This window comes from Fistularia commersonii, chromosome 34 (genome assembly GCF_037954325.1).
Source record: "Fistularia commersonii isolate RoL2024-O1a breed Wild chromosome 34, RoL_Fcom_v1.0, whole genome shotgun sequence".
NCBI lineage: Eukaryota > Metazoa > Chordata > Actinopteri > Syngnathiformes > Fistulariidae > Fistularia > Fistularia commersonii.
In genome coordinates, this window is record NC_141317.1 from 4408046 (window position 1) to 4427359 (window position 19314).

A 19314-nucleotide genomic window follows, 5' to 3' on the forward strand; every position below is an offset into this window, starting at 1 on the left:
AGACATTGATCGTACACAAGTTTTATTTATCTATGATAAGTGCCGGATTGACTTATCTTTGTCTACAACTGCGACCTCTGGGTGTCTGAACACACACGAACTGGCTCAGCTCTGCCAGACGGGGTGGATGTGACTTTCCCTATGAAAGCACGGAGGGAGGTCAAGGTGAGGGGAAGTGGTGTGCAGTGTCTGCACGGCTGAACCGGTTGTTTTCACCAGTATTGTGCAGCTGTATAAGGCGACCCTGAGTTGTCACGTGTTGGGGTGGGGTTGGGGGGGAGCAGGGAGCTCTTGGCAAGGGGGCAGCAGATAGGTGGCGGGTCCTCGGCCAGTCGCGGCGCCGGTAAACTCTTCTTCTCCCACCCCACCGTCCCTGTTTTTGTGCTCTTCCTTCCAAGCTCACCAGCCCCCTCGCTCTTTCTCTATTAGGACTCTTTTTTTTTTTTCCGTCTTTGGCCCCGGCTTGGCCAGCTAAGGTGTCGGCTGGCGATGGAGAGAAGAGGGCCACTGCTGCCCCCTGGTGGTGCCCTGGTCCCTGTGCTATATGACCTCCAAGTCTAATCTCGGCCGACAGCTCGGGCCGCTCCTGCAAAGGATCGGCAAACTCAATTCCAGAGAAATAGCAACAATTACAACTTTCGCAAGGTATTAAAACAAAACAAAAAAAAAAAACGTGTAGTCACCTTTGACAGTTGTGCTGATCACTCTATCAATTCTTGAGTTTCGGAAAACTAGCGAAAGGATATAAGAAGATGTTAACGACAGCGCAGGAATAAAACCGATCGGGTGATCATCGGTTGGGTTTGTTTTACCTGTTGGCTTGAGTTAGCTGAGGGTGGGGTGATCACGCTTTGGTCCAAAACAGGGTTGACAGGGGCAGAACAAGGGAGATGTGTAGCACGCCAATAAATGTCCAGGTACTCCGCGAGGTGTTCACACGCATCTTCCAACTGGTTCTCGTCCAAAATGACGTCAAACATTTCCTATCGAGGCGATGAAAACACCGGGGGTAAGAAGTTGGACCCTTAGATTTATGGCCTAAAACAATTTTCTATCGTCCAACAGCTTTTCAGAAATATCGGCACGTGGGCGTATACGTCCTAATAAAATATTACAATGCAATAAATAATTGGGCGCCCAGCTGGACACCGGCCATATTTGGATCAATTTTGATAATTGTGTCAGGAGACATAAAATTTAACACAAGGGAAACATCTACTGCCAATCTGATGGAGAACACTAACAACAACTGAGTTTTTCTCTATTTTCAGAAAAAAAAAAAACATTAACAATTGAGATCCCGCTGTCTTGTTCTTTTAAGGATCATCAGTTGTCAGATTTTCAATCCAGTGTTGGGGTTAAACATCCCATCGACTTGTTCATAACATTCAGTATGTAAAGTAATTCATTTTTGGGATAATTAAAGATTAGATTATCGTTTGAGATTTTTGTACCATGCCTTAACAGTAATTAAGTAATCTTAATTTATTTACTTACAGTGTCTGCCGTTGCAATGCTAATTTTTTTTTTTTCTGAGCTTTCAGATATCGCAATTGAAATCTACTGAAATACAAAATCAAAAAACGCAGTTCTATCCTTTCTTTCACATGCCCAGAAAAAAATAGATGACCCAAATGTGAAGATCTTCACTGACTACCGGTTCTTTCAATGGAAGGACATACAGGAGGACACTGAGCCAGCTTGTCGCCTGCCATCATCTGGACGTTGAGATGTTTGCTCTGTGACTTCCCTCGAGATTTGATCAGCCTCTGAAGAACCTGTATGATAACGCACAACACACAAGCAATCTGGTTAAAGTATATTCATAAAAATTGCTCCAAACACTTATTTATGACCTTTAACAAGTGTTATTTAGCAAAAGCATGTGATCCCATTTTCCCTCCAGGATGTCAATCAATGCTGAAACATACTAGAAAGTTGAAAGGCTTTTCTTTTTTCAAATCAAATAGATAATCACTATTTGTGGTTCTGTTTTTTAGAGAGTCCAAATGAACATTCAAAAATCCCTTGTTTTTGTAAGAGGAACAGCAAAAGAGAGCTGGCTTTATCGCCTCCGATAACTGTGAGTCGTTATATATTTACGTCAAATCACGATTTGAAGAAAGGAATGCAAAGAATGAATTAAAGTAGGTTTTGCTCTACTTTTGGCGAGGAAACTTTGACGTAGACAATGATGGGAGCCAGAGAAGTTTTGAGGAGCTGAGCCGGGTGATTGATGGTGTCCGCATCCAGCACGACCAGCTGAAGAGACTTGGCGAGCTCAAAGATCCTTTCAATCTCACTCTGGACTTCAGCTTTGAACGATCAAAGAGACAGAGGGCGTTGAATGAGACGAGCCGGTCGGAGCAACAAGGCAGACGTACGTTCAGAGAAGCTCATTCAGAATCTATTCTTAGCAGCCACTTGTCTTTATTTGGTAACACAAAGAAAACGATTTCACCCCTCACCCAGACTGGAGCGTGTGTTGGATCTCTCCATGATTGCCTTCTTGTTCAGCACTGAGCGTTTCGCCAGTGACAGATCAGCGGTCACCCGCGTGATGGAGATCCTGCAAGAGAAGCGTCCCGTCACATCATATCCACAACTGTTCCATCTCGGAGGAGGTGACGGATGTTTTCTGTCACGCCGACATAAATCCTCCTCAACGTCGCTGCGATCTGCACTTGCTGCATAGCTGTACCCACCTTCCATCGAATCTGTGCTTTAGGAAGTCAAACAAGGCTTTCTGCATCATGTCTGTTACCTAGGAGACAGATAAGGAGGACTTGGGAGTGATGCATCATGAAATTCATTGAATTCAAATTCGGTGCGGCATTCTTATTGCATTTGAAATTCATAACATGGACAAAAACACATGTGTATACAAATATGTTCAAAATTGTTCTCCCTGCTGTCTATTTATTTGTGGATTTCTTTGCTGTCATCCATCTTCTAACTGACTCTCTATTTATATTTATATTCATATTTATTTTTGACATAGCTGTTACGCTGCTGTGAGAAAGGAATTTCCCCCCTGGGGTTTTTCTTCAGTTTTGATAAGCTGTAAATGTATATAATCTCTGTCTCATCACACTCATTTTTTAGCGTAGCAAATTTGATAAGAAAATAAAAGGCACAAAAAAATGAACATCCCGTAATGGGAGAGGAAAAGTGCATCACAGATGACAGATGACATGGGCAGATGATTGATATTGATAGATTGATACTGATGGTGCGTGTATATGTGTGTATTTACAGGTACACAGTGAGAATAAAATGAAGTGCGCTATCTTTTTAAAAAAAAAAAAAAAATTGATGTCCTGAAAAACAGATGGCTTGTGATTTGGCATTGGTCTGTCACAGCAAGAGACAAATGGGTGAAAATGAGGAGAACAGAGGGGAGCGATAGAAACTATGTGCTAGACATACAAACCAAAAAGGTAGGCTAAGCTATATTTGAAACATTTGAAGGCTTGTGTATACAGAATCTACGATCCAAACTTTGAAGAGTGTTGTTTATTATCAGCGTAAACGGAGGCCAGTTTAATACCCTTTATATCCAATCTGTCCTGTGCTGGAGATGAGACAAGAGAAGGCTGAAAAAATAAACACGGGCGAATGAAGAAATGTATGAAAAGTATCCACAAAATGTGCAAATGATGTAATTTGATATCAATAAGCTGTCTTGACTCTGTTCTATAGCGTGTAATCCTTTCTTACTGTCATAATCAATAAAAGAAATAACACTAGATGATGAACAACAGCCTATAAACAACAGAATGTCAGAAATTATAACAGAAGACATGTTTTTATTTGATAATGGAGTCGCTTGCAGGGATTTAAGACTTTGGCCCCCTCCGGTGTTACCTTTAAAAAGCAACTGCGACAATAAAGAGAGTCCTATTTCATTTAAATGTTTCAAATTTTAGCCGAGTCGAACCGCTCCTATAATAGAAATGATTAGTTATAGCACGAGGTCGGTGTCCTGCCACATCCAGGCCGCCACTGAAATACGACGGATGATCTGCAGTGGAAAGAGCCGAACCGTGTTTCTTGAAGAACGTGGCGGCCGCCTCACCTCGTAGCCTTTCAGAGACGGTCCCACCAGCACCACCGGCCGCATGGAGGGAACCACATCGTACGGAGGAACGTGCTCAGTCTGAATATGCACATAAAAACATGGAAAAACAGCAACACCATAACTGACACTCTTGAAATAATGTTCTTTAACCTCGCTACAGATGTGCACAGTGCACGGAGACGCGCCAAGAGCGGCGGTGAATTGGAGGATGCTTTCAGGTAAATAGGTAAAATTTATAAGATGATGACAAACATACCTGTTTCTGCTTCTGTTTGGCTTTCAGAATAAACACAACAAATACCTAATAAGAAAATCTATTAAGAAGGCTCTGGTATGAATCATTCAGTCATTTTGCAAATTCGTGCCATGCCGGGATGATGAAAAAGGTGTTTAAACTGTGAAACGGCGGGATTGCAGCGTATTGCAGTTTATTTCTAATTATTCAGATGTATGTTAAGAGGACGCTTCCTTAAAAAAAACATTACATTCGAGCAGGTCGCAGTGATGAGCTAAAGTTAGGCTCGGGGAACCGGCCCGTGGGTTCACGCGTCAGACAAATCCACAAGACTCCTCAGGCCTCGCTTACCTGCAGATGGCGGGGTGGACCTCCATCCGCTAGATGAAGCGTTCCCTCCTTTCCTGCAGAGCAACATAATGCAAAGCGTCATTGGGTCTGAATCCCCTCAGGAGGCAATTTAGAGAAAAGGACTTCTAAAGCAAAGCAACAGATGTGCAAGAACTACTTATGTCTACGGGAAAAAAAAAAAAAAAAGTTTTCAAAGACGGTGGATTTAGGGAAGCAGAAAAAGGCAGTCGGAGAAGCAGAGACAAGCGAAGTTGTGTTAGCAAACATAGAAACGTGTAAGATCTTCGTGACCTCTGACCTTGCAGCGGCCTTCTGCTCTTGCTTGATCCTCATGGCTTCCAGTTTGACTGGGCTCGGGATGAAAGTGATGTCCGCTCCCTCCTTCACCAGCCGACCAATCCACCAGTCATTGCTAAATTTCTGCATGTATCACATGTTTGTTTTTGTGCGTGACACTCATTTTCATGTAAGAGACCAGCCACCGAGATGCCCGCCTATGTCCCTCTACTACAAACCTACAATCTGATATAAAGTCAACGTTCTCAGTCCACCCGTTGGTGACAAAGCCGTCAACTATTGTCAAATTTGGAATTTTAGAAATGTATCTATACACAAGGCGACCACCACGAGAGGAATTCCTTTCTTTTTTCGGCAGTCCCGATGGCCGATCTCTGAAAAGAAACAGTCTAGCATCGGAGGCGAGGAAGACGTGCTGTTTGCTCATAAGATATGATTAACAAAGACAGTCATGACGAAGGACAGTCTGAGCAGCCTCACCTCTTTTATGTGCAGAAAGTCTTTGGTTTCAAAGTTAATTGCAGCACCTTGGACCGGACAATCTTCATCAAGGGCTCCACAGTAACTCACATTAGTTTTTACTGCAAATGCCACCGGTTTAGACTGTTAGAGGACAAAAAAACAGCATGACGGCCACATGTTACACCCAGAAAGATGAACGATAATACTCTTAAAAATGATAAATTGTGTTTTCGGTATTACGCTCCTCCTTGACAGCGAACGCGATCTTTTGTCCTCACCTTGGCTCTCTCCAGCAGCAGCTGAGCCTGGCGCTCGGCGTCACGCCGAGACGCCTCCTGGTCCTCCTCCAGGGACAGGTCGGAATCCGAGGGTCGACTAGTGTAGGAATCGGCTGAACCCTGAAGGGGCGAGTGGAGAAGAGGGAAGTCAGACAGCGAGGAGAGATGATTTATCTACAAATGAGTTTACAAGAGCAAAACTATAACTCCACGCAGCTTCAAAATCCCCCCCCCCCCGATTTATATGGCTTATATGGTTTACACTAGATAGCATTCACACACCGATAGCACCAGAGCTAACCAGGCCACTGGCAGCAACTCTGGGTTCGGTGTCTTGTCCGAGGACAGGAAGTGTCAGGAATCGGACCATCAAGGGAAAACCGCTCACTCAAATGTCGTCTTGTAAAGTGAATCCCCGCTGCGCCTCTACAGCTGCAGGGGGTGAGGGCACGCTACAACAGCAACAACATGAACACGCTCATTTGGCGGCCATCAAACCTTTTAGAACAAAAGCAAAAAATAGACGCGAAATTTGGGACGCAATGGGTGCGGCACTGGGAATCAGCCGTACCGTGTACAATCAATTATAAATTTAAAGTTCACCATATGGCAGAAGTGCTGTATTGGACTGCACATTGTTGATCGACCAGTTTAACCCTCATATTATGTTAAGGGTCAATTTGACCCATTGGGTCAATGGGTGAAATGGGTCAAATTGACCCTTAACATAATATGAGGGTTAAATGTTTGTACTAAACATTTCATGTTAAGTCATGACTCACGCACTCGAATAAAGTTTGCACGAGTGTGAACATTTGCTTTATTGGAACTTGCACATTTCCACATTAAGCTCAGTTAGTCAGCATGATGGATCTGGAGGATGAGCCTGTCCTATTCTTGACCCGATCAAACCCCGTGAAATTCGGCCCCCCCAGGATTTTACATTCATCCTCTCATTTGATCAGCAGCTTCCCCGGTGGCTGCGGTCCCTGCTGGGTACGAGACCGAGAGTCCTAACACACCCGACAGGAGCACCCACACATGCCAAATATAGCTCACTATCAACGTCATCCTTCCATTACTTTTTCCCCACCTGTCCCCCGCCCACCAACCTCCTAACCGGCTTCAGCCATCCTTTCCTTTCCTTTCCTTTCCTTTTTTTTTCCGCAGGCCCCCGAAAACAGTTTCAGCCGAATCCGGAGAAGAGTTTGTGGATATCATTTGAATATCAAAGCCTGCCAGAGGTGGAGCTGAATCTGAAGTCTACCAGCAGCAAAGGGAAAAAAAAAAAAACCTAATTAAGGCACAGGGAGTATGTAGTCTGTCTGCAGCTGCAGAGGGCTTGATGTTTTATACTTACTGCTTACCGGCTTGACGGAGGAAGACTACGGCGTATAGCACAAAGGAAAAAACACGTGAAACCTCAAATTCCCACATGAAAATGTCGGGAGGAAGTAAAGCTGTGGCAATATTGATAAATATTGAATGCTCTCAGATCGTTAGATCAAACTTGTAGTTTTTTTTTTTTAACTGATATTGACTATTCAGTTATAATAATAATAATAATAATAATAATAATAATAAATTAAGATTGTTGTTATTATGGCTGCCATTAGTATGAATATAATGAAAATAATGATCGGTTAATAATAATAGGATATTCAAAAAAATTTGATGTGTTTGTGGTGAAATAGATTTGAACATATCACAACGTGATTTCTTCAGATTTTCATACATTTTGAAGGATTATCATACAGCACATCAGATTGATTGTTCTTTTGATTCTGGTAGGTTTACATACATTTTGAACAAATTCAAGAGAATATTTTTGTAGATATTGAAAGGCATCCACTTTCCAGCTTGCTAATTGCATTTTCCCATGAAATTGTCTGGCCATTTAATAACGATGATGATAAGAAATTAATAAAAATGCTAATAATAACATAATAAAAATGATAATATAATAATGATAACAACAACCGCAATTATCTTTATTATCAAATAATAAAAAGAGTTATTGATTTTTTTATTATCATTTTTATTTTATTCATCATCATCATCATTATTGAATGGCTAGACAATTTCACAGAGTCAGGGGAAAATGCAGTTAGCAAGCTGGAAAATGGTTGCCTTTCAATAAAGACAAAAATATTTTCTTGAATTCGTTCAAAAAACCTACCAGAATTAAAAGAATAATTTATCTGATGTGCTGTATGATAATCCTCCAGAATTTATGAAAATTTGAAGAGATCCCGTTGTGATATAATCAGCAATGGAATCAATGCAGACAAATCTATTTCACCACAATTTTCTCTGTTATTACAAACAAATCAAATTTTTGGCAGCTTCTGTTTTTTTAAGTGGTTTTGGCAGGAGCGGTCTGTTTGACTGCAAATGGCAAGCCTTTGCCATTTGCGAATTTTATTATCATTTTACTATTATTTGATGAAATGTTCAGCCAGGACGTTCAGTTAAATGTCTACAAGTTTTGTTGCAGGAGCTTTGCTGAATGGGAACGGAATTGAAAAAAAAAAAGCAAAATGTATGTCTATTCGTGGGGGTCTCATTTAAAAAATTTGGTTTAATGTCGCTGCCCGCCCCTACCAAAAGGCCTCCCAGCTGTGTGATAAAGGCCTGACATCCCTTTATTTTGTCATCATGTAGATTCTGTAGATGTAGTCTATCATTCTGTGTGTCTCATATATACATATATATACATATATATATATATATATATATATGTGTGTGTGTGTGTGTGTGTGTGTGTGTGTTTGTGGCTATGCCAAATCTGTGTATGTGTATGAGCATGTGTTTTATTTTAAATCCATTTCATTCATCTCCCAAACCATAATGAAATTACTTTAGGATGTTTATTTAGCACCCGACCTCATATTTATTTTGAGCAATGAAGAAAATCCTGCTCTCGGCACTGATTCGAACACACTCGCCCTGCTTTTTCACAATGAATTCATTCTAAATCCGCCATCTTCATTTCACCGGGATCAATTCAGGAATCTAACCTCTTCAAAGAAACGCCTGTCTCAGTGTTTGAGCAATTAGAGCATTTGTTTCCAGGCAATCTTGACTTTTTTTTTTAAATGACAACATCAAACAAAACACTACATTTGCTGCTATTGTAAGAAATTGAAGAACTGGTACAAATGACTATAGATGTTGTTTTAAAGTGATAACTGCTTTTCTAACACGAGCAGTGAAAGATTCTCACCAGCAGAGGGAAGCATGAATGTGATAAACAACACACTGCTTCAAAGGACAGTTTTTCTAATGCCTGTTTCAAAAAAAATGCTCCGGTAAATTATTATAATAATTATCTTAGCCTGGCAACAGAGCTCACTCATCCCATTTTTGAAAAAATAAAATAAAATAAAATAAAATAAAATAAAATAAAATAAAATAAAATAAAATAAAATGATATAAAATAAAATTAAATAAAATTGGCTGTTGAACACCATGAAATCAGCTGAGCAAAATAATCATGAACTTAAATAGTCCAAAGCAGAGAGGACAGCGGATTAAACTATGCAACAGAAAAAGAATAACATTCAACAGATGGGGCATCCTATTGAAGCACAGGTTCAAAGCAGAGCAGAAAACTAGTCACAGCTTAACTACATATTTAATAACATGTCCAAGGGTGATGAGGGGATGGAGGGAGGAGAAGCAAGAAGAAGTGGAAAGATGCCGGCAAACTGAGGGGGGACCAGAATAGACTTCAGCTCGGAAAAGGAGTCGGAGGGGAAGGGGAAAAGACGAAGACATAAAAAGGTCTCGCTGCGAACACACGGACGACGCGTGATGAAGAAGCTCGGTTTGCATGCCAAGTGATTCGACAAATAAAAGGCAACATCACCGGGGTACCTTGTTACAGATGAGTCCTGTCGCGCTTGAGTCTGAGGCAGACATGATTCTGTTGCCAGCGCTCAATACCCCCATCGCACAGAGAAGGCGGAACCCTCCGGTGCACGTGGTTTGAGAGGAGAGAAAGAGAGGGAGAGGGGGAAGCACGCTCAACCTAAGTGCTTCACAGCTGACATTGCTGCGTTGCCTCAACAGCTATTCCTTTACAAAATTGATGCCCTGACTGCAGCACTGGTGTGTAAATCCCCGCACGTCGCTACCGCGGGCTTCTTCAACGAGTCCCCTGCCCTTTACGGCATCGTGCCAGTTGTCCCGTATATTCCCACTTTTCTCACGTCAATTCCAGTTTAAAGCGCTCAAAAGGAAGCAGCCGGTTCCGGGGACAGGTTGCTCTTTTCTTTACCCTCGCTGGCACAGAGAGAGCACTATAAATAAGACAGAACAAAGACCGGGCGGCAGTTATGTAAGCCATAACAATAATTAAGCGAGGGGAAGACGAGAGAACCGAGTCTGAATTTGTCATTCCTCCGACATGCAGCGATGATGTGCGAGGCGAGATCTTTTCGGCGGCGATCTAGGCCGACACGGGTAGGGATGAAGGTACGCAGAGGAGTAGAAATACATGAATGAAGGTCTGGGCAGAGTGGAAGTAGAAGAAGAGGGCTGGGCGGTGTTCGTCTGGCGAAGCCCGCACCATCCCCCTGACAGGAAGGTGATGCACAAGCCTAGAGAACAGAAATGCAGCGGTGAGTCAGCAAGCAGCCATCTAGAGTCCATCGGATGGGCTTAATAAGCCGGGAGACGGCAAAGCCTGCTCGCCAGGTTGCCCCCGGCGATCGGGACCCCCAATCCGGTGTCCACTCTGCTGGCAGGCTGCGCTCTTTCACCCTGAGACTTAAATGCACTCTGCCAGAGCTTTTAGCAGAAAAATGTCTCCGGGCTATATTTCACCGGCGCTTTTTTTTTATTTTTTAAATAAAAGTGATGCAAGCACGCGTACATACACACACACATTCTGTAGCTCCCACAATGGCCCGCGGAGCAGAGAATATAGGGTGACCATTTTGGTCGTTAGAGCTGCGGCAGCCTTTGAGGGACAGTCTTTCAAAGAGTGGAAGATGAATGCCAAGAGATGGAGAGGGGCGTGAACACCAGCATCCCTGCAGACGGGGAGAACTTAACCATTTTAACACGATTAAACACGGATGGACTTATAAACGCTTCCTATTGGTCTGTGTTTGCCAGACAGTCGGACAACAACACTTGCTAAAAGAGTGATAAAGGTGAATGAAGACAGCGCAACATGGAGGCAGCTGGTAGAACAAAAAGACGGGGGGGGATGAACACGGGAATCGTTCCTTTTTTTTTGGGGAGGGGGGTATTTTTTTTAACACTCGAAATCTAAATATAGCTCTTGTCTCCTCTGTTCCCCTCTCATCCCTTCTCCTCTCCTTTCTCCTCTCTTCTCCGCTCCTCTCCTCCAGCAGAGGATTGTCAAAGTTCACTGAGTTTTGATGAATTCCCTCAAGAAAGAGCAAAGCAGATTTGAGACCGGCTCAGCTACATTCACTGATGCCAGATAGCCCATCTGAATGTGAACGAGGCGGAGAAAACAGGCACTGAGGCTCGCCTCTGCTCCAGCAACACAGTCTCACTGCACCGACCGCATTGTCATCGCAAAAGTGCAATATTACATCCGCCGCTGTTCAATCCTCAGGGTGGCGGCATATGAATGTATATGACGGTTTCTTTTTTTAGCAGTTTTCTTCAAAGTTTGCAAAAGACCTCACCACGGAGCCAAAGGAACAAAACGAAACACGAGAACGGGAAATGTGACTACTGTGAGACGCAAGCATGATGTGAAATGTGAAAAATGTCTAACAAGGCAGCATAAAAGGTGTTTTATATCTATAATTAGATCAGTAGCACGGTTTGATTTTCAGCACAGCTTGACACATTTCGATGCTAGATTTATACCTCGATTCTGGGACTGACACCAGGACAACACTTTCTCAGTGCCCTTCAACAGACTAGATGTTTCTTCACAACCTTTATTAACAACAGACCTTGGATCACGAAACATAACATACAAGACATTAGGATCCTCCCATTTTTTTTGTGATAATATAAAGTATTTCAACGAAAATGAGACAGAAATATGCGAGTATCGGCGCTGCATTCTCTTGAACCAGGACGTCACCACGTCTCGGCGAGCGCTGCAATCTATGGTCTTCACTTACATAGCGCTTTCATCACCTTGGTTTCAAAGCGCCTCACACTGGAGTTTGCGTTCAGCCATTCACACAACGATGGCGGCGGCACAGCCGTGCACGGCGCTTAACAGACACACCGCGAGCAACTGGGTGGTTGGTGCTTTGCCCAAGGGCACTTGCAGAAAGCCTGAGCCGGGAATCGAACCGCCAAACTTTCGATTGCAGAGGCGACTCCTGCTACGGCCAGCGCTCGAATGCAATACGTGTTCAATCTGGCGGGAAGAACGCCGACAAGTAGATAAATGTAGAGTAAATAAATGTAAATATTCACGTTTGAAGAGTGTAAGAAAATTAAATGAAACAAAAATATGCATTATTATTCAAGTTAATACACCAGAGGCGGAATTAAGGAGGAGAAATCGACCTAAATAATTGCATCAGGGAATGATGTTATTTATAAATAATGCAACATCCTATACATTATTTGATCAAATCCTATACTTTTTTAATTCAAGTTTTTTTCCAGTTTTTTTCATAATGCTTTAAAATACAATCCACCTTTCCCTAATATTTCCACACAACACAAGATATCTATGTATTTACATTTTAAGGAATATTCCGTCACTGCTAGCTTACTCCGATTTTGATAAATTGTGTTTAATCCATGACAGCTGTAAAGAATGGTATCCGCCCATTGAAACTTAATAAAAGAAAGGAATTTCAGGACTCCCAACATGTTAATTTGACTTGAAAGTCATCATTGAGACCAGCTTCTGCAGTTGAACTTGTGAGACGGCACATGCACTCTGTACTTTTAAGTCAAGAATCTGTAGTAGATAGTTCAGATAAAAACACGCAGTTATTTCAACTCAACTTCACACATCTAGGCTTTCTGAGACATGGATATGGCTAATGCCAACAGTACCCTTTGTAGAAATGAACTATTTTAATGAGTTGTCATTTGTTGAGAAATTACTTAAAAATTCCTGAAAAGCAAAAATAATTACTGATAAGCAATAGATCTTTTGGTTAACTGATCATATAAAATAATTTGTATTTTACATGTATTCCAGAAGGCTACTAGTTTAGGTAAACTAATATTCAAGGTAAACACTTGCACATTACAATTTATATTTATATTTAGTGCTTATCCATTTGTAATACACTCATATATTCTATAGGGTTTTTTTCCCTTTTCCCATTCTTTGATGTACATAAACTAAATTACAATTTCAATCTATCTATCTATCTATCTATCTATCTATCTATCTATCTATCTATCTATCTATCTATCTATCTATCTATCTATCTATCTATCTATCTATCTATCTATCTATCTATCTATCTATCTATCTATCTATCTATCTATCTGCATTTTTCCAAGCAACTTTTGTATTTGCTGCATTCTGCCGCCACACTTTTCTGGAGTGAGAAGGTCAGACCATCTGCACCTACCAGGAAGCGTGCGGTTTGATCTGTCAGGGGCGAGTCAAGGGTTCCATATTTTGCCAAAACTGTGGCGGCATTAATCTCGGACCTTAAGATGCAATTTCCTGGCTTTTGACCAGCAAAGAGGCACCTTGCTTATCTGCGAGCGGCGGGAGCTGAGGCAGCATTACAGGCATGAGTGGATCATCAAGGGCCAAAGAGAAGGTCTTCTGACAGTGCAACTGGAGAAGGGCAGAGTGAATCAATAGAAGAGCCACACAGATTGATACTCCTTCCTGTCCTGAGGAGCTCCATCCTCCTCCAGCTCTAATGTTACCTCAGGATACTTTCCCCCTGCCTGTAATGAGCTATTAGCAGACCCTGCAGCCTATAAATATGCACTTCCAAGTCATTTCAAAGCACACCGCACGACCGCTTTCTCATCGAGTCCACGCGCTCGTCCCGACATCTTGTATTAGCCGACTGCGAAGAGAAGCGCCACTGATACAATAAGGACAATGTGGCGATGTGAATCATCGAGGATCGGCGCGACCGGGGAGCTGACATTCGGCGGTGGAAGGAGCGGGGAGCGATGAGCCCCTCCGCAGAGAATCTCTGTCTTTCATCCACGCCGTCGGCTCGGCCTCGCCGAATACACTGTGCATACTTATGCTTTCATCCCTCCAGGGGACCCTCAACCTGACTTTTCCGAACTGCTTCAAAGTGCAGAGAGAATGGGGCTAACCCACATAAGGCTGTATACCTACGGTGCGGCGCACGATAGCACAGTGCTGCATCCTTCATTAAGTCAGATGTGTTTGTTGGTAGCTGACCTGATTTAGGGCTCCTGGCTTGAGTTAGGCCTGATGGGTGCGTCTTGCCTAGTTCAGCCGAGCTAACTGTGGGAATGTCAGACTTATCAATATGTAATGGTGGCCCACTTACGTGCGCGATCCGGCTTCACGTTTAACGCAGAATCTCTTGGTACGTGTATATGTACGCACGTTAAAGCCGGGAGAGCGGATGAAAAAAATCATATCTGCGATATTATAGACAAAGGAGAGAGGTGTTCTGGATAGACTAATCTTAAATTGTACAAACCAAGAAATTTGATTCTTTACGGTCCTTACTTTCCTTTTTTTTTAGACGACAGCTGGAGAAAAAGCAAGGCAGGGTTCCTTTACAGGAACTTGAAGTGAAGCTGGGACTGAATTCTTTGGCCCTCTCAACATTGCTGGTTCATCAAATTTAATCAAGACATTGCACACTGATGCATCAAAACACACGCACACACACACACGCACGCACACACACACACACATGCATGCATGCACACACACAAAGCACTTTGCTCCTCACGTCAGGCTTTTAGTGCTCGGTCTCATGCAGTATTTAATTGACCCCACACAGGAAGCCTAGCGGTCCCAAATGCACTCCTTCCCCCAACCAATAGAGAGAGCATGAACGCCTGCAAGTATGCCCACAGCATCTCCTGCTGCTCCTCTGTCACACAACTGCACTAAATGCCATTTTCTGCTTTATTGCAACTCTGACTTTCCACAAAATGCTGAGGGTGAAGAGTTTTCATCAAATTTGCTCCAAACACCCCTGTGGATGAAATTCTGGTATGCCCCACTTTGGCAGCCACAGTCACCGCCCCAATTTCTCCAACTTTCAGTCAGTATTAGAGATGATGAAGGATGGTTTTACTCTGTTTCAGTATCTTTGGAATTAATCTGATTGGGCATTATGCCAAAAGCATTTTACAGATCTAAGGATGGATTCAGAGCTGTCAACAAAATCTGAAAACAGACAGGAGCTTACTTACTCAATTGGAGGTGGGAGAACACACTCCCCGTCTCTCTCGCTCGCACCCTCTGCTAGGCAGTCATGATGCACTCTCTCTCCTGGGTAACACTGAAGTGTACTGTAGCGTGCTTGTAAGCGGTCTATCCCTCTTTCTTTCTCCTCACACCCCCCCCTCTTATTCCCGACCACTCTCGGTACACAGCCCGTTGCTACGTCAGTGAGTCTCTATCTGCTCTGCATATCATCCTTCCCACCCTCTCTGCTCGTCATCTCCACCTCCACTGTCCAATAGGACTGCAAGGTAAGTTCATTCAAGACTGTCACGGAGAGAAAGAACCGTGACGAACAAGATAGTAAGGTGATGTTACGCTATCGGGATTTATGAGGTTCACGATATCCGCCCACTGCTTACGCTTCAAAATCAATACACATTTTTCACCTCATCCTTTCTCAAAAGGGGGAAAAAAAATTGAAATCATCGCATTCTTGACTAAATCTTCTTTTCCGATCCCAACAGATCATGACCGTGGCTATGTGGACACCCGGCATGTATAGATCTAAAACCATGAGTAATTACAATTTCTAATCATTCATTTATTCACACTGGATCCTATCCTCGCTGCCATTGGGCGACGGACGGGGCTCACACATAGAGACAATCAACCGTTCACACTTCTAGGCAATTTAGGTGAAATTGCGTTATAACTGTGGGAGGACCCGGCGGATAACCTAGAATAAACCCACCCAGGCACGAGGAGAGCATGCAAACTCCGGTCAGAATCTAACCAACGACCTTCTCGCTGTGAGGCGGAAGCGCTAACTGCTACGCAAGCATTATGAAAATCTCTCTGAAAATCAGTTTCAATAACGATCCATACGAACGACCGCCTCCGAAGACTTCGCGTCAAGACCTCCCTCCATTTAATATAATGTCTCACGTCATCAAAAAAGGTCAGGGTGAAAAATAACTACCGATGGCATTCGAATTCATAAAGGCAGAGACAACGGATCGGCTGTCCCGTCACATCACGTCTTTTCGGCCCGTCGATAAAATCCTAAAGTTTAGACAGGGGGAAAAAAAAAAGGTCTCGCGGTACCGTGGGGATTCGGGGTTCATGTTAGTTGTCTCTGTTCGACACATGGAGATGTCCCAGCGAGGCCTTCTGTTCGGAGTGTTTTCTGCTGATGCCATGGCTGGCTGATCTCTGACAGCTGCTCCGCTGCTAAGTGTATGTTATTGGTATGTACAGGCGTGCAAGACACTGAAATGAAAATGAAAAAAAAATAAAAATAAAAATGTCCCACGTGGATGAGGGCGTACCTTTTCTACACTGAGGAATTTGTACACCGCAGCGTCTCACATGAGATGTATGTTATAATCAACAATATTTATCTAAAGAGAAGCCGGGTTGATGCCATAAAACCACGACTACTGGTGTTGAGAAAATCCCCAGCAAAGTTGAGATTCATAATTTATAGAATGGGTTGCAGGAAACAGTGAGGCGGAGAGAAGAGAAAGGAGAGAGAAAAGAAGGAGACAGAAGGAAAAGGCATCCATTTGAATTCTGTATCAGTAATAAATGTGAATAAAACATGAATGAAAGAAGGTTGGGAAGTTTAACTCTGTGGTGCTTTGCGCTGAGAGAGAGAGAGAGAGAGAGAGAGAGAAAGAAAGAGAGAGAGAGGTAGAAAAAGCATCTTTGCACCCAAGCAGTGAGTGCAGATGTCTGTCAGTCTGTCCCACTTGAAGCGCCTCTGTGGGCAGAGCTGCTGGTGCATTATAGATGAGCAGCTATTTTAAGGCACCCGGGATGCTGTGTTTTGATTTTCGAGCGGAGGGACATGACACCCGGTAGCTGCCAAATCCTGTCGTGAGGTTCGCATGGTACCTGATGGGTTCAGACATGCAGGTACAGCGCGTGCCCCCCCCCCCCAGATTCTTGTTTGAAGCACGCACACCAAGAGGAGGATGAGGATAACAGACTAGATGCGAGATGCAGCGAGAGAGACGCCAGCCAGAGCGCCGCGCAGTCTCGTCAGGATATGTATCATAATGTTTGATAGCATTTTAGGTGAGATCACCAGAAGTTCACGCGCGACATCTGGCTAAAAGCTCGTGAAAACCGTGACTGAAAATGTTTCCGGTGAAACATAAGAAAGATAATAATAATCCGGTGAGTCACCGCTCGGAAATAGGTGTTGTAAATCCTCCCCGTGCGCAACAGTACCATTAATAAAATTGATGAAACATAATTATGAGCTAGATGTGGGGAAGTTAAATGTTTTAAAATGCGACCGGCTTGTGTTTGATTTCCTTATGACAAATGGACAAGACTCTTTTTTTTTCAATGTAAAAATACAAGATATTTGTCATACGCCTCGAAATACTAAGGTGTTCAAACTACATGGCACAAAAAAAAACACAAGTTATCTTCCTTTTGTACCTTAGCGGGTTATAACCTGTCAGCGACGGTGAGTCTTTTACCACTCTAGCTCTCGAGACGAAACTGTGTAGCGGCACCATCTTTTTTTTTAACGGTTCTGAGACGCCGAGCCGACCCCCTGCAGTTTGCCTACAAGAGACACACTGAAGCAAGTGATGCAATCATCTTCCCTCTCTCGAGGACCTTTTCCCAGCCGGATGAGTCTTGCGGCACGGTCGCTATCATGTGTTTCGACTTTTCAACAACCTTGAACAAAATCCGGGCCCTCCGGGTGGGAAAGAAAGTGAGACGGCCACCGACGGTTTTTCCGGGATCATGGATTTACCGCCGCAGCGAGCGTCCATCCATTGTTTCATATTTTCATTTGAGAAAATGAACTTTAAAAAATTCAAACGTGAAGGTGAATTTTTGATGAGTGTTTAAATATTCAACGCCATCATATCTGTGAGGGGGAAAGCACTCCCCCGCCCAATACGTCATGGATTAGAAGTTTTAAATGGTATTTAACAGAAACACAAGTGAGTGCGCATATGCTTTAAACATGAATTCAGACACAATAAATCGCAATTACATATTCTATGTCTAATGTCATTGCCGGGCAGTAGACTACACCGGACACAGAGAACTTTCCGATTTGATCGGGGATGGTGAAAATAGACTAATATCGAACACTACGCACCACTGTGCTTTTTAATAGTGTAATATATATAGGTTAGCGATATTCTTCTGAGAGAGTGTGACTTAATCAACATAGGAACATGAAAATTTTACATTAATTTACATTAAACCAACAATACTGACAAGAATCTCATCACTGGATGCTGAAATAGCGATTGTCAGAGCAGAAACCTACTCTGCAATTTTACTTTACGCTTTGGAAGCCTCCATACTCCTAGCATTTTGTGTCAAAAGCACAGACACCGTGGAAAGGTGTGAATTTGTCGTGTTATGTTATGACAAAATTATTATAGTAACAGAAAATCAATTTCTTGCCCCTCGAAGGGGTTATCAACGATGCAGAAGATACATGAATAAATAAAAAGATACGTTCAAATGATCGTAAAATGAATTTAGAAGCAAAATTGATATATAATAAAATCTGCCTTTGTAATTTCATAAACCAGATTGGCCCAGAAGCAGACAGGACAGTGGTTTTCATCTGTTGCTCCAGATGATTTAATGCATTTTATTGTTTTTTTTTTTTTCTTTTTTGTGAGAAAGATGTTCACCGGCTCCCAGGGATGCATCCGGGTCCCGGAGGCGACGCAAGCCCGGGTTCCTGTCCTCCCTTTCCCCCCTTTCCTCCCTCTCCTCCCCAGGTCCAGGACTGGCACCGAGGTCAGCCGCTCCCATTTAATTATCCTTCCGCTGTCCCGCCGAGGACCTACTTCTTCATTGCTTTTTAGTCCAACCATGACACACAGATCGCAATCCCAGACACTCTCCTGACAAGGGAGAGGGACCAAAATAACATAAAATAATAATAATAATAATAATAAATAAAAAGGAACCCACCTCGTTGAGCAGAAAGACGCTTGAATTGGTCAGGGACATCCGCAGTTAACGTGGATTTCGGTCACGTCAGCCCAACTTGTGTGTGTGTGTGTGTGTGTGTGTGTGTGTGTGTGTGTGTGTGTGTGTGGTGGGTGAGAAAGGAGCACACAGTGATCACAGCAGAGGCATCACCTGGAGGCAGAAAGCGGTGCGTCTGGTTCAAACATTCTCAGAAGAGGGAAAGAAAGAAAGAAAGAAAGAAAAAAAGAATAAACCCCACTCGGCTGCAGACTGGACGCTCTCGTATGGATGCAAGTCTGGGATCAGGGAGTTTGTGGAGTGG

At 43.1% G+C, this 19314-nt stretch overlaps 1 protein-coding gene across 2 annotated transcripts; it reads right to left on the reverse strand.

The window, feature by feature from the left end:
- Positions 1–432: 432 nt before the first annotated feature.
- Positions 433–19113, reverse strand: cacnb3b (calcium channel, voltage-dependent, beta 3b). 2 transcript variants are annotated; one of them, XM_086141181.1, is made up of 14 exons: positions 18993–19113; positions 5705–5824; positions 5445–5567; positions 4966–5087; positions 4668–4720; positions 4338–4357; positions 4079–4159; positions 2706–2764; positions 2469–2569; positions 2164–2315; positions 1683–1778; positions 813–983; positions 684–731; positions 433–586 (listed from the first exon to the last, which is right to left on the reverse strand). In XM_086141181.1, the coding sequence occupies exons 1-13, from the start codon at positions 19029–19031 to the stop codon at positions 702–704; spliced, it is 1167 nt and encodes a 388-aa protein (XP_085997307.1). In that variant the 5' UTR covers positions 19032–19113; the 3' UTR covers positions 433–586; positions 684–701. The 2 variants fall into 2 exon arrangements, with proteins under 2 accessions (XP_085997307.1, XP_085997306.1); XM_086141180.1 differs by lacking the exon at positions 18993–19113 and adding an exon at positions 9584–9650.
- Positions 19114–19314: the final 201 nt, after the last annotated feature.